This window comes from Pan troglodytes, chromosome 1 (genome assembly GCF_028858775.2).
Source record: "Pan troglodytes isolate AG18354 chromosome 1, NHGRI_mPanTro3-v2.0_pri, whole genome shotgun sequence".
Lineage (NCBI taxonomy): Eukaryota > Metazoa > Chordata > Mammalia > Primates > Hominidae > Pan > Pan troglodytes.
In genome coordinates, this window is record NC_072398.2 from 121,025,676 (window position 1) to 121,045,672 (window position 19,997).

Consider the following 19,997-nt stretch of genomic DNA (forward strand, 5'->3'; position numbering starts at 1 on the left):
GAGGCAATAGGTGTGGAGGCTAAGTGCCCAGGCTCCGGGCAAGCCTCTCCAGGTTTGCATCCTGACTTTATCACTAGCTGTAACCTTGATCACCCACAACCTTGAACAAGTTATCTAACCAATTTGTGCCTCAGTATTGTAGTCTGTAAAACAAGGATGATAATAACTCCTTCATATAAGGCTGTTGGGAGGATTCGATGGTTGAATCACATAAAATTGGTGCTTTGTTGTTCTAAGATGCTCAAATATCAGCAGTTTCAGGCACTTAGCCCTAATATCCATTAAGCCCTTAGAACAGTGCCTAGTACCTCATAAGCATTTAGTAATAATGGCCAACAGGTGCTCCTTACCGTGTCAGGTAGCGTGTTGCCCATTCTGCACGTAAAGCTCATTTAATCTTCCCAACTATCCTGTGAGGCAGGAGCTACTATTATTCTCATTTTGCAGATGAGGCACAGAGAGGTTAAGCAATTTGTAGTAGGTCCCAAAGTTGATTGGCAGGGCTGGAATCTGAACCCAGGCAGTCTGGGGCCAGAGCCCACTTTCTTATCATGTCCTGTAGTCTCTTGGTAGCTACTAACCATCATTATAGCTATTCCTGGGCTGTCTTACTCTGCAATCCTGAGCTCCAACCTACAAGGGCTCCAGTTCTGCCTCAGCAAAGGGGTGTTCTTTTTTACCCCTCAGCCCGGCCTATTTGCAGGGGACCCCTGATGCCAGCAGAGCTGTCTCTTACCTCCTCCATTTTTCTGGCACAGGTAGGGGAACCTCCAGATGTTGCCGAGGCCCACAGAGAAGCCAATCTGGGCCAGGATGTACTGCAGCTTACTGTTCCAGGCCGGCCGGTCCTCTGCGTCCAGCTCCTCCTCCACCGCCTTCTGCTTGCCGCCTGTCTCACCAGCCACATTCAGTACACTCTGCTTATAGTCCACAGGCTCCTCGAGGGCCAGCAGGTCGGCCACGGACTCAGTGACATGCTCACTGCTGTGCTCACGCTGGGTCACTTTGCTGTTCTTCGGCATTGATGCCACCTGGGCCGTGTAGCCCTGCTCCCCAGCACACAGAGAAGATGGAATTCAGCTGCTGTCAGCTCCTTCTCATCCAGGGACCTAGGAAACCAGGTGAGCAGTAAAGGATTATCTGACCACACCAGGAAGGTGAGGAGCCCAACGTGGACACAACCCAAATTAACTCCCCATCACACTGTGAGGCAGGTCAAGGGCCTCATATATTCAGCTTGCCCTCCCTCCCCATCAGGGGCTGCCCAGTGAGGAGCTCAAGGCCTACAGACTCAGTTTCTCCAGAGGCTTGACCCGAGCATTATTTGAAAAGTAAACCTAAAGGGGCAAAATAGGCAAAGCCATACTCCGAACCCAAGTAGAGCGTTATCCGTGAAGACATTTCTCTCTTCCATACTGCAGAGCTTAGAGTGCTCAAGCCCCTTTGGAGGCCCATACAGCCTTCCCCTTCCAGGTGTTCTGCTTAGCCAAAACCACCTGGCGGAAGCCACGGAAGCCAGCGCCTTCCTTCCTTAGGGCCTTTTCATTCAAAATGCAGGGATTGCACCAGGAACTGGTTAGAAAGGGGCATCTTAGGCTCGCACCAGACCTCCTGAATCAATCTCTGCCTTTTTACAGGATCCCCAGGTGATTTAAAAAAAAAAAAAAGGCTCTTGAGCCATCACCAGGGGGCCCCTGGACACCAGTGCCGATGGCATCTCCATTCCCCTAGCTGGACTGGTTGACCAGGCTCAGCTAAAGATTCTGGCACCAGAAGCCAAGAGCTGTTTGCTCAGTGCCAATGAATCTTGGGTCATTGCTCAGCACTGACATTATCTGAGGACTTCTGCAGCCAAGAGCTGGTTCTCCATCCTTCAGCGACAGTTTTACAGCAGATAATGTCTGCACAACATGGGCGGGGGAGGCAAAACCCTCCCCTGCTCCTGCCAGTCCTCATTTGTCTTTCATGCTTTCCCTTAAAGAAATAAAGCACCAAGAAAATGAAGCCTTTGAAGAATTCCACCATTCCGTTATATTTCAAGGCACCCCCTCATTAAGGGAAGGTTGGAGGATTTAAAATTAAACACACACACCCCAGCCTGCGGTTGCCCTGCATCTTTCTAGGGATGTAACTTACCCAGCTCTGTAATTACTTTATTAAGGGAAAGAGCTGTCTCTGGAAGCTGGGCTCCGTTTGTTCTCCTCGTAGGTAGGTGCCACCTGAATGGCACAGGCAAGCTTGCTGTGCAGTACAAGGGCCAGGCCCGTCCTTCCTGCCAGCCTTGACCCAGACCTCCTGGCTGACCCCAGCCAAGGCCTGACCATCAAGGAGACCTGCCAGCCAGGCCCTGTTACACATGTAATGAAACTGGGAGGTTTATGGGGTTGGCTAGCCCTCCGTAGGCCAGGTCTTAGACCACATTAGCAGGTGACACCTGCTGCCCTCCTCTTCCAAGGGAACAGTGAGTCTTTAGTGACTGCCCCCTCACACCTCAAGCATAGACAGGGTTAGGCTTTGGGGTAACTATGACAGGGCCAGCCTGGTTAGAGGACCACAGAATTCCCTATAAGAAGCTCTCTGCTGGGACTCACTTCCCAGTGGGTCAGCTGAACACCCCATTGCATCCTAAAAGGTGCCCCACGGGTGGCACTTGTGCATCTGTGGAACTTTCAGCCCTGGGCCTCCCCCTAGGGCTGCCGTGTTGCCTGTGCTACACAAGTGAAGTGCGGCCCTAGGAGTTACGCAATGGAGAGGCCTGTGTCCTTGCCTGGGCTGCCAGGGCGAGCTCCTCTCCTCACTCAGCAGGTCGCCGTCTGCAGGGCATGCAAACAGAGAAACGGCTGCCTGTCAAGGCATCTCCCCGTCCCCTACAGCTTACATACAGAGCTGTTACTAAAGATGAGATCTGGGAAGAAGGGTGGGGGTCCCTCTGGAGCCTGCAATCACTAGAGTTCCTTGGCTCAGAGCCTGTCTCCAGCCACTCTGCCTGCAGCAGGGTTTGATCAGAGCAGTGCATTAGGTATGATTTACTGATCATCAAGCCACAACTAGAGAAAACCAAGGGAGTTTCCTGCAAGTCTGCAGAATTTATCTTGCTGCTGACCAATTGGAGCACATGTTTCTCCATAAATAGCCTAGTGAGTGGCAGCTTCGGTCACCAAGATGAGAAAGGGCTGGGAGGAAAAAAGCATCATTTTAAAAGAAGAGGACTCAAGGACATTCTGGTAAAGCAGAAGGAGGATACCTACAGCAGCATCCAGCAACCACAGGGCATCAGCTAATACGAGCTTTCTCCTTCTTCCCAAGATGTCACTGACGCCATGCGCATCCCGCACTGAGGGATGGGGGCCCAAGAACTCCTGTGCCATTAGGTCTGCAGGATGCAAAGGGCTTGCACAAACCTCCAGGCTGAGGCACTGGGCTGGGCTGCAGTCATGACTGGAACCCTCTGTGTCCAGTGAATATGCCCAGGTGACAACAGGGTCAGACTCAGAAATTAAAGCTTGAGGGACCCTAGCAATTGTCCAACTCAACATTCCCATTTTATCTCTGAACAAACTGAGGCCCAGAGAGAGGAACTGAATTGCCCAAAGCTACTCAGGTTCTCCTAACACCCTGAGCAGAGCCTTGTCTGGGACAGAGTCAGACTCAGTAGAGGTGGGGGACACAGGGAGAAGATCACTGGGTGTGGGAGTGGGAGGCATGAGCTGTGAAGCCAGACAGGCCTGGAGTTGAGAGTTCTCACTTCATTCATTGACTCACTCACTCACCTGACATACATTTCCTGAGTGCCTCCTATATGCCAGCCTCTGTTCTAGGTGTGAGGGATACAGCAGCAAACAAAACAGGTGAAGTGTCTCCTCTTGTGGAGTTTGCATTTCATGTGGAAGGGCCGGATACTAAAGAAATCGATGGATAATATAATGGCCAGGGGTGATACATGGGGTGACTCCATGTATCTCCATGTGACTCCAGGGGAGTCACACCGGAGGGGTGGAGCAAGCTGGCAGGTGGCTCTTTTATGCTGGATGCGGGGGTTGGGGGGCAGTCAGGAAGGGCATCTCTGAGGAAGTGACATTTGAGCAGAGGCGTGAATGACAGGAAAGAGCATTAGCAGAGCGAACAGCAGACACAAAGCTCCCAAAAAGGAAGCAGCCCCGGGAATTCCAGGAAGAGCAAGGTGGCCAGAGCCCCGGGGCAGAATGAGAGGCGGAGACAGGGAGAGGTGTGCTGGGGAGGGAGGAGCACGGCTGTGCTGTGTGTGAGGACTGGGGCAGGTGCTGAGGGAGGTGGGCAGCCCTGGGGCCTTGGCCACACACTAGCTGTGTGCTCTTGGACAAGGCACTTTAATTATGTGAGCGTCTGTCTCCTCATGGGTGAAAAGGTTGCATTTAATGATAGCTCCCATCTCCCAGGGAGGGCTGCTGTGAGGGTCCAATGAGCGGCCGCACACAGAGTGCCTGGCATAGAGCTTGGCACACAGAAAGGACCCAAATGGTAGCAGCCACTGCCTGGAAGACTTGCGTTGTTTATCTTTATGCATTTAAAAAATATGTAAGTCCCCATATTGATATTTGGTCCCATCAATCCCATTTCTTCTCAAGAAAGGCCAAGGAGAGCTGACCAAGGGAGTGGAGGTGGGTGGAGAGAAGCATCCTGCACCACCTCAGCAATGCCCACTTTCTTCTCCAGAACTGGTGTCCACCTAGGGCACCCCCTAGAAAGTCCTACCATGCACCACACCCCAGTGTCAAAGGAAGCCAGGCAAAGGTCCCGCAGCTACCAGCTTGGATCCAAAAGACCAGCAATATTATTATTAATAAAAACACGGCCTGTATTAAAAGTTTAGCATTATTGTTATTAAAATGTACCTCATGTTTGGAATAGCTTGAGACCACTTAAAACCATTTTTTTTTTTTTTTTTTTTTTTTTACCAACATGGGTTGGTGATCCTGCTCAGGAGTAAGATGGCCTGGGTTCCAACCCCAGCTCACTGCTTGCCAGCCACCTGGCCTGGGCAACTTTTCTAGCCTCTCTGAGCTTCAGTTTCCTCATGTGTCAAGGGAGGATGCCAGCGGTGCCCACCTCACCATACTGTGAGGAGGATACATTGTACTGGTCTTAGAACCATGCCGGCACCCAAGAAGTGCTCATGAATGGTACCTCTTCTTCAGCTCTCATTCAATTCATACCCCAGTGGAAATAGTGACTTGGAATAACCCTCCCTGCTCCACCACCAGTTCCCTGAAGCCATGTGCTGGTGAAAGGTGAGCTTTTAGAGCAGGCAGGGCCTGGGAATCCAAAGTGTACCCAGCCAATGACCCCAAAGCCTTGTCTGGGAGAAGCATCAGGATCAGAGAAGGACCCTGAGAGGGGCGATTCCTCTCTTCCCGTACCCATGTGTCTCATGGAACCAGCCACAATCCAGGCATCAGCAGGCCAGCTAGGTGCTGGGCCTGACCAACCTACTGTGCAAACTGGTACTATTGCCCTAACTTCTCCGGATCTCAGTTTTCCTGTGTGTAAAATGGGTTGGCATGGATGGCCTCCAAGACCCCCTTCAGCTCTAGCATATATCTATTGAGAGTCCCTCCTGCTTGTGGGTGTGAGCAAGAAGCCACCTGCCCCAGGCACCTGTAACAATGGATGCGAAAGGTAAGTTCTGTCTGCCCTGCCACCCTCCATCAGCTGAGAGCCCACTGGAGCATGGTAGAGATGTGGTGACAGCCAGCCCAGCCGTATTCTAATTATCCCCCCCGTAGTAGCTCGGGTGGGTTGTAAAGTGGCTTTCACGAGCAACACGTCGGATGATGAAGCTGCAAGGTACTCTCTGAAAGGAGTGCCTCCATCCCTGAAAGCACAGCGCAGAGGGGCACGAGTGCCGAGAAGGCCCTTGGTGCCAGCTTGTCACTTAGCAACAGAGGTGGCTTGCAGCTCAGAATAGCTCCTGTGAGAGAAGCAGGTCGGAGCAAGTGAACTGCGAATCTTCTTGAAAGGAGAAAAAATAGTGTGACTGGGAGGCAGACAGGTAAAAATATCTCCTGCCAGAGGGGTGAGGGCTCCACGAAAATTTTTCAAGCACAGCATCCGGCAATTAGCTCAAGGTGGTGGGGGATGGCTGCTCTCACCCTGGCACCAGGACAAAGCCTGGAGCCCCTCCACCCCACAGCAGCCGGGGAGGAGGAGAAGGGAAGAGGGGCACTTTTGTAATGATGAAGGCTGCTCCCTGAGCACCCACCTCCTGGGCCTGGGGTGTTTCTTGCTGGGGAAGGTTCAGGTAACTCAAGGGACAAAGAGAATCATTTATTTTCCAAGTTAGACTCCCCAGGGGAGGTGAGTGGGCGAGCCACCATCTTTGGGGAAGCAGGCAGTCAACTAATTACAACGACCACAGACACCATAGTGCCTACCCTGCCCCGCCCCTCCCCGTGCTCCTGATCCTGCTACCCTTGGGTCTTGTGGCTCTGGAAAGAGTGGCTGTGGCCAAGCACATCCTTAAAAAGCACCTCTTCAGGGTGTTCCAACAGGCACCCTGAAGAGCCCCCAAGAAGAGGAAATCAGTGGAAGTGGTCCCCACTCAGGACCTCAAAGCCAACATCTAACTCAGGTATAATTGGTGGTGAGTAGGAACCATGTCAGAGGATGCTTGGCAGCTTCCTGATTTCTTCATGACAGGCAGCTGTGGCCCAAACTGTTCTCCTAATTACCTCAGAGCCCCTGAGCTTTTACTGAGCCCAAAACAGGCCGGACTGTTATCAGAGACACAAATTATTTTTAATTGTTTTATTAAAACCTCTGACAGTCACTTGGGGCAAACTGCTCCTGACAGGGCCTGGCCTTGACTTGGAGGCTGCTGCCCCTGGATGCTGCTGGCCCAGGACACAGGCAGGGACCCCACACCCTTCTTGACCTCTCTTTCCTCCACCCCCACCAGGTGTTGCAAGTCCTATAGGTGTGCTCAGCTCTGTCCTCTTCCCACCCCTCTGCTCTAGTTCAAGCCTGCTCTCTGGCTAGATGCCTACAGCAGGCTCCCAGCTCACTTTCCCCGCTGGCATCCTACACATTGCCTTCAGTGGCATCTTCTAGAAATGCCACGCCGCCCCACTCCCACTGCCTACTGAAGGGAGCCCAAGGCCCTTTCCCAGGCATTTGGGCCCCCTCTATCTCCCAGGCCTCGGCTTCCACTTCCTCCCAGCCCACTCACCACTCACTCTAGACTAACCACTTCCCATCCCCTGACAGCTGAAGCCTTCTAGGTCCCCTGCCTCGCCTCTATGACAACTCCTGCGAGTCTGTGAGTGAGCATTAACGCTCTGCCCTTCTCAGCACACTCCTTGTAACACCCTTTTACACTATTTTACTATTTGGCTGTCTGGTACAACTAGTTGTCGTTACGCCTGATCCCTTTTCTGAACAGCAAGCTCCTTGAGGCAGGAGCGAAGGTGCATTCAGCTTTGTGCCCACCCTTCACTGCTTCCTACCCAACCAGTGCCTTGCACACACAGATTATCCTACACATTTCTGTGGGCAGAACATGGTATTTACAGGTGTTCTAGGGTCCCTGCCTTCCAACCCTCTGAGAACAACCTGCTTGTCATGTTGAAATCTTACTACTGCCTCACATTTGAAACAAAGAGGCGGGGTAAAACACTAACAGCAGTGACTAGAGAGACATTTGAACCTACCGGAAGTCTGCATGTCCCAGCCAGGGGGACTCTAATCCAGTGCAGCCCTGCAGCACACATGGAGAGAGCCCCAAGACTTGGAAGCCAGTTTGTTTCTTATTCATCTGTAAAATGAGGAGCAGTGCTTGCCTGCTTACCTACCAGCTGCATCTGGTTACCACATGGATGGAAGGAGAAAGAGAAAGAAAAGCTTATTGAAAAATCAAATGAACAGAGTGGTGATTTCTTTTTATTCCATTTCACAGATTTGTCGGGTTTGTGTTTTGGTCTTCCATTTCATACCTCAATTGACACCATCTTTGCTTCTGCAAGGCCAAATCCTGGTATCTTATCATAATATGAGCATGATAAATATGATATGATGGAATTGAATGAGTGCATAAATGAATTGATCCATTTTTGAACACCCCAAAGTTCCTGGAGTCCGATGTGTTTTTCCAGCTTCTAGTTTTTTCCATTTTCTGATGCAATATTCTGATGCCAAGACCATATCATGCCCCAAGGATGCCCCAAGTGACAGTTTGAAAGCCAGGATACACTAAGAAGCCTGGCCATCCCTTTGTGACTTTTGGCCACTTTCAAAAGAGCCAGTATTTGTGCTGTACCTTCCCTACTTTGTAGACAGAATCCATCCTCACCTCAGGGAAATCATCTTTGGGTGGGCACCGTCCTGACACACAGCATGGCTTGGGACTTGTGGGACCATTCCAAACAAGAAATCCAGCTGAGGAGCCAGTGGCACCTTCTGCAGCCCTTTCTTACTTTCCTGTTGCATTTGCTGAGTCTGTTCTCTTGAGTCAATATCTTGTTTTCTTAGTCAAGAAGGAAGGGAAGCAGGAAAGGGGGCAGATGGTCCAGAGGGGGAGGAACTGGCACTGAAAAATGTGGGTGTGGCCAGTGCAAACAGATCTTGTGGTTCCACTTTACCATCTCACGTGGGAGAACGCATGCTCTGTGTGCATGTAAACAAGGGCAGCCCCAGAAAGCACCCCCCCAACCCATGCATTCTCTCTTTACTAGAATTCAGGTGCTGAGGGATCCACTGGGGGAACTTCTGAAGGCAGAGTGGGGTGTAGTAATAATAACAATGACAACACAGCACATAGGCCATAATTCTTGAGTCCCATCTCTGTGGCAACCACCATGCTGAGCACCAAACAGATATTAGCTCCTTTAATCCCGCCAGTAATTATATCAGGTAGATACCACTGTTACTCCCATTTTACAAATGAAGACATGGAAGCTGAGAGGGATAATTACCTATATTTCATTGAATCTAGGATCCTTTGATGCTGGCACTTTCTTGAACTTACCAGAAAGGGTCCATCAAAGTTTCCCACCCAACTAGGGTGAGCTGCCATAGACCCACAGCCATTTTGAAACAGCTATTGATTGCATGTCATGTCCTGATTTTAAGATGTGGCAATGTGCAAAAATACACATTTTGGAATTGATGAAATAAGGCAAGTCATCCAAAGCCCCTGGATCTGCACTGACAGACTGACCCTGGAGCCTGACTCTCAACCTCAATGCTATCATGGGTTTTAGAGCCAGGAAAACCTAAAGTCCTGCTCTGCCATTTATGAGATGTTGGTCTTTGGGAAAGTACACAACCCCTCTTGGTTTTACCTTCTAGACCTGAAAAGATAGGGATGAAGGATGCTACACCTCGTAGGGTTGTCATGAGTATAAAATGAGGTAACAAAAGAGTTATGCTCAACTCAGGCCAGGCCCTCAGGGGCATGCCATCAACCAGTGCCAGCTACCACCTTCATGTGAGAACATGTGGGAAATGGGCTTAGCCAGGAATCAAGGCGTACTCACCCACATCCCACAACGCCCTGGAGATAGGTGGGACATGCACGTGCAAGCCCAAGGACACAGTGGGCTGACAGGGGATACTGGGGCTCAGTTCTCCGACTTCTACTCCCCTTTTGGCCTGGAAGGAGAATAGAGCCCAGCGACTTCTATGAACTAGAGGTACTGCTGAAATATGGGATTTTAAAATATGGGATTTAAAATATTTTTAAATCTCTTTCCCTCCTTCTTTTCCTTTACTTCTTTCAACAAATATTTGCTGAACATTATGTTCTAGGCCCTGTTCTAGTACAACAGAGAACAGAGCAAATAATGTCCCTGCTCCATTGGATTTATTTCTAGTGCAGAGGAACAAATAGAAATCAGACAAATATATAATTTATAGTGTACATATAAACATACACTATATCCGATAGTATATATATCAAATAAACATATACAATATAGAGTATGAGGGGGTGGAGCACAGCAGGGATGCTACAACAGAGATGGGGGTAAGGAAGTATGCTCTGATAAGGTGACATAAAGACTTGAACGGAGTGAGAGAGTGGGCCATGTGGATGTCCTGGGAAAGCATTCAGAGCAGAGGGAACAGAAAGTGCAAATGTCCTGAGGCAGGACCTGCATGCCTGGTGAGTACAAGGAACAGACAGACGGCCATGTGCCTAGAGCACCCTGAACAATGGAAGAGTGGGAGGTGCTGGGCTAGGAAGACAGTGAGTGTCCAGAACAGGCAGGACTCAAGGAGCATGGAAAGGAGTTGGGGTTTTCTTTCAAGGCTAATGGGAAGCTGTTGGAGGTTTTCAAGCAGAGGAGTAATGTGACCTGACTATTTTTATTTTTATTTTATTTTATTTTTATTTATTTATTTTTTTGAGATGGAGTCTTGCTTTGTCGCCCAGGCTGGAGTGCAGTGGCGCAATCTCGGCTCACTGCAACCTCCACCTCCCGGGTTCAAGTGATTCTCCTGCCTCAGCCTCCTGAGTAGCTGGGATTACAGGCGCATGCCAGCACACCCGGCTAATTTTTGTATTTTTAGTAGAGACAGGGTTTCACCATGTTGGCAAGGATGGTCTGGATCTCCTGACCTCGTGATTTACCTCCCTCGGCCTCCCAAAGTGCTGGGATTACAGGTGTCAGCCACCACACCTGGCCTGACCTGACTGTTTTTACAGGGATCAATGGCTGCTGGTAGGACAAGTGAAGAAACAGGGAGGGTAGGTAAGCGATGATGGTGATATGGATCAGGCTGTTGGATGAGACTTGAGATTTGAAGAGAAAGGGAAATGAGGACGTGAGGTGCTGAAGGGCACACCAGGTCTTAGACAGATTAAGGACCTGTGAGAGTATACCAATTTGGAAAAAGAAAAATTTTACAAACCAGATGTGCAAATAAAAGTCCAGGAATAACTAGTGAAAGCCTCATTCCCTTCTTTCCTCATTCATGGGGGGACCACCATGGGGACAGATGAGTCCTCACAGCATCTGCCAAAATAATCTGACCTGGATTTTCTTAAAACCACTATTTTCTGTTGTCTTAGAAAGAGACAGAGGGAACCAAGGGTGTTCAATTACCTGAGTTACCAAACGGACTGCTGAAGAGCTCTTGAAGGAATAGTGATCAGAAACCCTTAATTACAGCCCCAACATGATGTCTCTTTCCTGAAAATGAGAAGGGTTTGTGTCTCTTTTCTCATCAGCCTCCAGTGCAGCTTTGTAGAGGGCTGGGCAGAAAAGCATCCTATTGGGACAAGCCACAGGTGACCCACTGTGCTTACATGTGTTATTTATCCTCCCAACAACTTACGATAAAATACAATTCTTATCTTCAAGACAAAGAAGCCTCTATCATGTACAAGATTACCCAGCCATAAAATGGAAGAGCGGGGATTCAGACTGTCATCTACCAAACTGTAGCTATATTCTTTTTGACATACTGGTATGTTCCAATCTTTTGCATGTCATGACACAGAAAATAACACTATCATGGCACACTGGGGTACACGGAGGAGGCGCCACCATGCTAGGCCATCCCAGGCTACTCCAAGGGATGAGGGCATCATTATTTCTGGGCCACATGCTACCCATCTGTGGCACTGGTTGGGAAGTTCTGCAGTGCACCATGCAGCCTTGCAAAATGATACATTCAGGAAGTCAACAGTGGACTGAGCTCATCTACCACCATTTCTCCCAGAGAGCAGGATCTTCCTCACTTGACCAAGTTCTCTTCCAAAACTCACAATATAAAGCAATTTGGGGAACTGGTCAAGGAGATTCCTTTCAGCTGTTACGTGGAGTCCCAAATTACCAGCAGGCAGATGGCCCCAGTGGTGTGGCAGGACCATGGACAGCGCCCACCGGGCAATTCTGCGAGCCAGCCCCAGGTTGCGCAGTACAGAACATCTGCTCTCCTTCCTTTAGACCTGGGCAAAGGAAGGGAGACCCATGTCCTCAATGAATACTCACTTGGCAGTACATTCTGGAACCACCCTATCGAGTGACTATTCATTCCTCTTGCAAGGTAGTTTTAGCAAACATTGCTTCTGCTCCATTTAGAGCTGGTGTGGGATTTAAAGCCTCAGGAACCCAGGAGTCTTATAATTAAAGAAAAATGTAACTGGTAGAATTTTGGGGTGTGGACCAGTGAATTCCACTTGCAAGCAAAATAGAAGGTGGTAAATTGGTGGGATGCAGAATCCAGCAGAAATTCTAATTAAACCACTAATTAGAAATGATGGCATACAGTGACAGGCAACTTGTTATCTTCAAATAAACTGCTAGGTAGGCTCGGGAAGGCAGAGTGGCAGCTCAGTGGGACAACTGCAGCTAATGAGGTGACCCCAGGGCCTGTGAGCTGGGGTACTCACTCCTCTGCTCTATATGTGCCTCACTCCCACTCCACGAGAGGACATAGACTGGACAGGGCTTTGTGCCTCAACTCCCTAGTTGGGGACTCAGGCAGCCTAGAACTCACCTGACCCAGAATTATTCTCTAACAAAACATACCTGGTTCTGAACATGAGAATAAGTGTATACAGTAATTCATATTGCATCTGAGCTTATGTTCTTACATGTGAATTTTCTGTACATATTGAACGTCTAACTATGTATTTTTTTAAAAAAAACTGGATTTGCCCATAAATGAGCAATGTTTTAAGAATCACTCATGGGAGGAGGAGAAGGAAGAGAAAGAGAATTATCAAAGGACTTATCTCCACAAAATGGCTGCCTATGAAGCAAGGGTTTCTGGGAAGTCCTTTTCGTCCACTGCCAGTGAGGAGCATTAATACTTACATTCAGTTATCCACCTTCAGGAACTTCCCCACTGAGATCTCAGGTGGTTTGGAGATGATGGGCAGGCTAGGACAGCATGGGCCTGTTCTGGGGATGGCGATTTTTCAGAGAAAGAGAAGAGACAGAGAAGCTGGAGGAATCAGGTGCCATGTTTCCCAGAACGGCCACGGACACGTGTGGCAGAGTTTTGGAGTGAGGAGAAAGTGGGCTCTCCGTGGGAAAAGACCAGGAAGAAGCAAGTGGAATCTCCCCAAGCAGCCCTGCCAGCAGCTGCTGTAAATAACCTTGAAGTGTTAGTAGTTTTCTCTGGGGTCTGGGGCCTCACCAGAAACTGCTACAAATCCCTGGCATACACTCTTCAGCAGAGAAATCTGACCCACCAAGCTCCCATCAGCAAGTGGCCGTCCTTGATTCTGCATATGCAGAAATTCTCAAGGCAACATCCACCGGCTCTGACTGCTCTACACACGAACCCCTAGCTTGGACAGATTTTAAGGGAATGAGGTCAAGGGCAGTAGAGGTCAGGAAGAGAAGGGCAGGGAAAGGACAAGAAAGCACCAAGATGGAGCCTGGGATCTTTTTCTGTATTTCAACCCACCTGGAGCCAAATACCATGTTCCCCAAACCTTGGACGTTTGGTTATGTTTGTTTTCCACCAATTTCCAATTAGTACAGGCCCATTTCCCCTTTTCCCGGGGCACTAACTTAAAAAAACTGGACCCACAGCTCTAGACAATCTTGTTTGGGTAAATGCCTAGGTTGTCAGCATTTATTAAGAATGTATTGCGGAAAAGTATCACATAGAGGTTAGGAACATGAAGTTTGGACTGATAGAGTTCCAATTCTCTAGTTGCCACTCACCTGTGTGACCTTGAACAAATTATTTAACCTCTCTGAACCTTAAATTTTACAATCTGTAAACTGGAGATAGCAATATCTGTCTCCTGGGATTGTGGTGAAGATTAAATGAGATGGTCTGGGAATAAAGCACTTAGCACAGCACAGAAGCCTCAATAAGCAACTGGATATTATCAATTTGTGCCAAGCACAGTGTGAGCCACTGGAATCCAGAACAGCACTCACCCCTCCTAAAAGCATGCAAAGTAGGCATTTCCTCACATATCACTACCCCACTTGAGTTTGGGATACTGCTCTAGCAATCAGATCTACCTATGGCACTGTGCTTCTGACCTCTGGCAGCCAGCAACATCATTCAGGGGAGGGAAACACAGGGGCTGAGGTGACAGGTTTTTTTTTCCCCCATCCTGGTGCTCCAGATGTTTGGCTGTGAGGACTTCTTGTAGCTCAGCCTGGGAGCAAGTGATAACTCAGAGCTAGTTCTAGCAAAAAAGCTTAAATCCATCTTCCCTTTAAACTATTCTGCTGCTTATCTTAGCAGCTTTAAAGGGATTAATGATGAATTGTCCTGCTGCAGCAAACCTGGACAGAAAAGGAGTATAAAGGAAGGGAGGGTACACAGGCAGAAGGAACCTGTTTCTCTGGAATCTTCTCATCTCTGTTTCTGCCATCCTTGGAATTTGCTCCTGGATCCAATGGGGAGGGCATTGGCTACAGAATGAATGGTGAATGCAATGCACACACACACACACACACACACACACACACACATTTCCAGTAGCAGATTGGAGTCCCCTGAGCCAGCATGGCTTCTTTCTTGCTGCACTGGGGATCCGCTTATTTCCTTCACTCTTAAGGCACACACATCTTAGCTCAGCACCAAATCTGGACATTTTATAGACGGAGAAAACTAGGGGCCCAGGGTCCTTCAGGAAAACAGGAATCACACACCTCACTTTCCTTTCCAGGAGAGGCCAGTCTCAGCTCTCCTGAACAGTTCTCTTGTAACTTTCAATTCTATTATGGATAGAATGGGTGGGGAGGAGGATGGTAAGACCTGAACAAAGAGAAATGACCCCTGAAGTCCACCCAGCACGTGCTGCAGCTTGGGACCAGGCTACAGTCAGAAACAACCCCAAGGAGTCAAGGTCTGTGGTGCTGGAGTCACCCCAGAGCTGTTGCAGGTGGCCAAGGGCAGCCAGCAGACCCAGCACAGCTGAACCCCACCCCTACCCCAACACTAATCCTGCTCTTAAGCAGGCTTCCCAATTTAGGGTCTCATGGGGAGACTTGAGGGTTGGAAACAGGTCTATGTGAAGCTGAGTTACAGGTCCTTCTTAATCACATGGGAAGCACCGAACCTTCATGTGTCCCCACAACCCCTTTCATGATGGAGCAGAAGCAATGAGAGAAAGAATTGCCTCTGGTTAAGGCCCATAAGGGAAGGGATGGGGAACTAACATCTAATGAGCACCTGCTGTGTCTAGCACCTGGCTCAAAATAAGCCTGCAGAAATAATATCAAAGGCATCCCTGTTTTACAACTGAGGAAACTCTGAGACTCCCGAGGTGAAGTGACTTGCCCAAGGTCACCCCACTGGCACATGGCAGAACACTGGGCCCAGTTCTGACCACAATCACAGAGCCTTTCCTTACCCTCCCCTTCACCTCTCCCCATCTCCCTGCCCAGCCCAGCCTGGCCCTGCTCACCTTCCCAAGGAGTCAGAGCTCCAGGACCCTTGCTCAGCAGCCAGAGCTCTGCTTAGCTCCTTCAGAGGACTTGCCCACCTCTGCCCAAAACACTTGGGCTCAGGCCATTCCTGCTCACGAGTCCTGCTAAAGAACTCCAATCAACTCACAAACAGCTGACACACGACTCTGTGTGTGACTCAGGCCAAACAAACTCACTCCAATCAGAGCTGGTGGGCACCATTTGCCTCCTGCACTGAGTCACCCTCCAGGCTGAGCTGCAGGGATTCGCTGAAACTCAACCACCTACTTAGCCACAGATGTTCCATTGGAGAAAAATCCGGCAGTGGAGCTAAAGCCTCTGACGGTCCTCGTGGATGAGCCATGGCCAAGGACAATCAGGTGTGACCTCAAAGCTCTTCCTGCCCAGGTGATGGGTCCGCCTCACAGAGCCATGGGATAATGTAAGCACGGAACGAGACACAAGAACTCCCCACTGTTAACCTCAACACATTCTGACCTTGTTCTCCAGACATCAGTGAGCGTGTCCAGCAAGGCCTTAACAGTTAGGCACTAACTAAAGTTTTGGCCGAATTTTTTTGGAGCCATTACAGGATTGTCTTTGTTCCTGAAGTTCCTGTTAACAAGGACAATGCCCGGAAAAGAATCTTCCTCCTCATTACCACTTCCCTGTCTCCCCAACCCACCCCCATCTGCCTCAAGTTCACAGCTGAATTGCCCAAAGGTAGCTCTGGTTAGAAATCTCGTAATCCAAAAGGCCTGTTAAAGTATTTCTTAAAAAAAAAAAAAAAAAAAGGAAAGAGGAATGGGATCAAAACATATTTTCTAAAGCCAACTTGACAGGGCCTAGGTCCTATAAGGTGAATGGCCTTGGGATTTCTGAATTTGATTTCTGACAGGGCTGTCTGGGCTTTAAAAGGAAACATCACGCTTCTTTCCAAGGCAGCCGCGCCCCTGGGGAGCGGCCCACCCATAGTACTGCGAGCATCCAGCATCGCTTCAGAGCACGGCGCACACAGGCATAAATGCAGCAGAGGCCTCTCGCCCGGCCAGGACGGCGCCCCCTCCAGATGGGCACCACACGCACGTCCCCTGTCTCAGCCATTCCGTTCCCCAGATGCGCTTCCCACGAGGGAGGAAGGGCTCTCTGCTAGCTCCGAATCCAGCGAGGACCAGCCCCAGGACTGAGAATTAAATATTCATCTCGGGCGTGAGAGTTCTGCTTCGCTTGCCAATGTTACTGTCAAGGTCACAGGCCTGAGGCCGAGCGGCTGGGGCTGGGGTCTCCAGCTGCGTAAGAGGCTCCCAGTGGAACTGCGCCCTGGGCGCGCAGTTTCAAGCCGCGGATGGGCCGGACAGGCCCCCTCCGGTTCTCCGCGGGCGCTTGCCTCCGCAGCTAAGCCCAATTTCCTCCGGAGTTCTTGGGCCCTTCTGAGCACCAGAAGCTGAAGCCCGGTGTCCAACCCGTGCGTACGCCGCTGGGGACCCCGATGCGCGAAGGAGAGCGGGCCCCGGGGCTCCGTCGCCAGGCAACGGCGGCTGGAGCGGCGAGAGGAGCCCGGGACGAGCGCAGGGTCGGGCGGATGCGGGGGCAGCGCCGCCTCACACCTTGGTCCTCAGCCCTCCCTGGCTGGGGCGGGGCCAGAACAGGGAAAGTTGCAGTGGCCGGCCCGGTAAAGCCAGGCGGGGCGCGGCCAGCGACTCACCTGTCACGCGTGGGTAGTCGCGCAGACTCGGCCCGTGCACTCCGGCCGAGCAGCTGCGGTCCCCGACGGGTCGCGGACGCACAGCTCCTCCCCCGGGCCACAGGCCCCCGGCTGGGGCTGGGGCGACCCGGAGCTGCGCGCCGGCGCACGCGACTCCGCTCGCTCCTCACTCCCTGCCTCACCACCAGTCCCAACCTGGCTCCCGCCCGCCGCGCGCTCGGGGCTCAGGGGAGCGGCGCGGGGACCCAGGTCCCACGGCGGAGAGAGCGCGCGGGATTGCGAAGACTGGGGCCGAGTGCCGCCCTCCCTGCGCCCTGGCAGCGCCGGCTCTGCGGAGCAGAACGGAGCTGGGCGGAGCGCTGCGCGCACTGTTCCCTCGCTTTCCGAAAGGCCGCCCTGGCGGCGGGGCGCCGTGACGCAGGCTTGACTCACGCGCGGGCCGGCGTCAATGCGAGGCTCTCGGGCAGCGAGCGAGGCTCTGACGGCCGACGTAGGCGGAGAGGGTGGGCGTGGGGCGGGAGAGGGAGTTGCAAGGGGGCTTAGCTTCTTGAGGCCCCTGGTCAGGGGATGCAGACCCTGGAGCCCTCGCCAGGGCTTCTGCCCTCGGAGAGGAATGGGGCCCCAATGGTTAAAGCCCTCCTGGACCCTGGGCCTCACTTTCTTCTTTTCAGACTCACCTCTTTTGGCCTTCTTTAATGAACTCAATCTCAATTCATGTGGTTATTTCCCCTGCCCTAGACATTTCCACCTCCGTGCTTCTGTTCCCTTTCCTCGAGATGTCCTTCCACTCCTCCGTCCTTCCTTCCTACCATTCTGCAAGGCCGTTCCCTGTGCAGGTCAACTCTTAGGACATCACGCATCTGTTGAGCACCTACTGTATGCCAGGGGCTGCAGAGGCTGAAAGGATCACAGACGTGAGGGAATGGAACCTCCTGGAGAGGCAGTGTGGGTTGACCCAGGTCTTTACAGTACAAAGCGAAAGGATTGGAGAACCGTACAAGATGAGTAAAGTGGGGAGACAGTGACAGGGAAATTCTGACTGGTCTCTGAGTAGGCCTCTTGGAAGATCCTGGCCTAAAGGATGGACAGTCAGAAGGGGAGAAGGATGACCCCCGTGGAGTGGACAGCATGGCAAGGGCATAGATGCAAGAGAGTAGAAACGTATGCGTGGGGTGGGGTGGTGGTTGCCTGAGCTGGAGCAGGGGTGGGGATGATGAGAGGTGAAGTTAGACAGGGAGGCAGGAGCCATCCTGCCAGGGCCTTGGGGGGCTGTTATGAGAGTCTGGATGAATTATCTCTCCTCTAGGGAACACTAAGGGGGCCTTTGGCATCCAAGGGAGGTGTTTGGGAGGAATGGGAGATGGAGGTTGTCTTAGTGAAAGGTGGTAAGGGCCATTGTCAAGAACTCTGAAGAGTGAGATTTTACACTTACAATCTAAGTTACCCTGCCAGTTTCATGGATGCCAGCAGAAGACAGGAAACTCTGGGCCAGACACAAAGGACTTTAATTACTCATGGCACAGCAGGCTGCAAGAGCTTCACATTCAGATCACCTCCCCTTAACTCTGAAGTCCTATGGGTGGGACATGAGACTGGACCACACACACTGAGAAACTCCAAGCTTAGGAAACCCCAATCTTTTATAATGCGCTGCAAGCAAACTTGCCCGACATTTGCCTTAGACATATCTTTATTATACTGGACAGCAAACAGAACTGCTCTCCGCTAGAGGGAGACGCTATCGTTGGAGGCTGTTTGCTATGCAACCATCCTCTAAAAGATAATGGGAACAAAAAAGCCATCAGTGCCTCTGCCCACAAGACTTGTGGGAACACAATAAACCCATAGAGAATTATCTCCTGATAGAAAAATTCTTTCAACAATTATTTAGTGAGCCTAATGGTTACTTTACACTGTTCCAGGCCCTAAGGAGACAGCAAAAAATGAGACAGATAATAATCTCTGCCCTTATAGGGTTTACATTCTGGTGGAAGCAACCAGGGAAGCAGATGGGGTGGAGTGGCATGGCAGGAAGTAGCAAGAGACAGGACAGAGATGAACAAATAGAATGTGACAACTGACGTGGTATGGGAGGTGGGAGGAAGGAACCTATCAGAGATAGGCAGTATTAAGGCAAGAGAACTTACAGGTGGTGTGGTCATGGAAAGGGGAAGGACTTTGGAGCCTCATAGATCTAAGTTTTCATCCTGACTGCCATTTACTAGAGACCTTGAGCTAGTGACATAACCTCTCTGAACTTCTGTTTCCGTGTCTGTAAAATGAATGATACATACCTCATAAGGTTGTTATGATGATCATGAGATGATTGTTCTAAAATATCTGTTATTGGCCAGGCACGGTGGCTCACAGCTGCAATCCCAGCACTTTGGGAGGCCAAGTTGGGAGGATTGCTTAAGCCCAGCGTGGGCAACATAGCAAGTGCTCTTCTCTAAAAAAAAAAATAGTAAAATATCTGTTATCATATCTGATAACATGTTCTTAATAAATAACTGTTATTAGGGGTATTACTAGATGATTGTATTGTTATTAACCAAGATGGGGAATTTAGAAAGAGGAGCAGATTTGGGGAAGAAGGTAAAGAGATAATGGATTTGGGACATATTGAAAATGACATGTCTGTGGGATATCAAGGTGACAACTAGAAGATGCCCTTGCCTCACTGCCTTTTATCACATCTACCCAGTGAAACCCCACCCTTGAATGAACTTAATACCTGGTTTCTTTGTGCCAAGTTCTCTAGACAGAAACACACCACAGACCAGTCTCTGTCTGCCTTCATGGCCACCAACTTCAAGTGGGCTCCTCACACTTCCTAAGGACTTCCCTGTAATTCTCTGGTCAACTTACTTCCCCACTCTGATCAAGGCCATTCCAACCAGAGCTCTTCCCAAACACTCATCCTACTT

General features: G+C 50.4%; 1 protein-coding gene across 1 annotated transcript in view; it reads right to left on the reverse strand.

Annotated features, from left to right (window-relative positions):
- Positions 1–17,460, reverse strand: part of SLC6A17 (solute carrier family 6 member 17) — a 51,642-nt gene extending 34,182 nt beyond the window's left edge. The window contains exons 1-2 of the mRNA XM_016925880.4: positions 17,071–17,460; positions 737–1,109 (exon numbers count right to left, since the gene is read on the reverse strand). Of these exons, the coding sequence (XP_016781369.1) occupies positions 737–1,022 (286 nt within the window). The 5' untranslated portion in view covers positions 1,023–1,109; positions 17,071–17,460. The remainder of the gene's footprint in view (positions 1–736; positions 1,110–17,070) is intronic.
- Between the last annotated feature and the right edge of the window lie 2,537 nt (positions 17,461–19,997).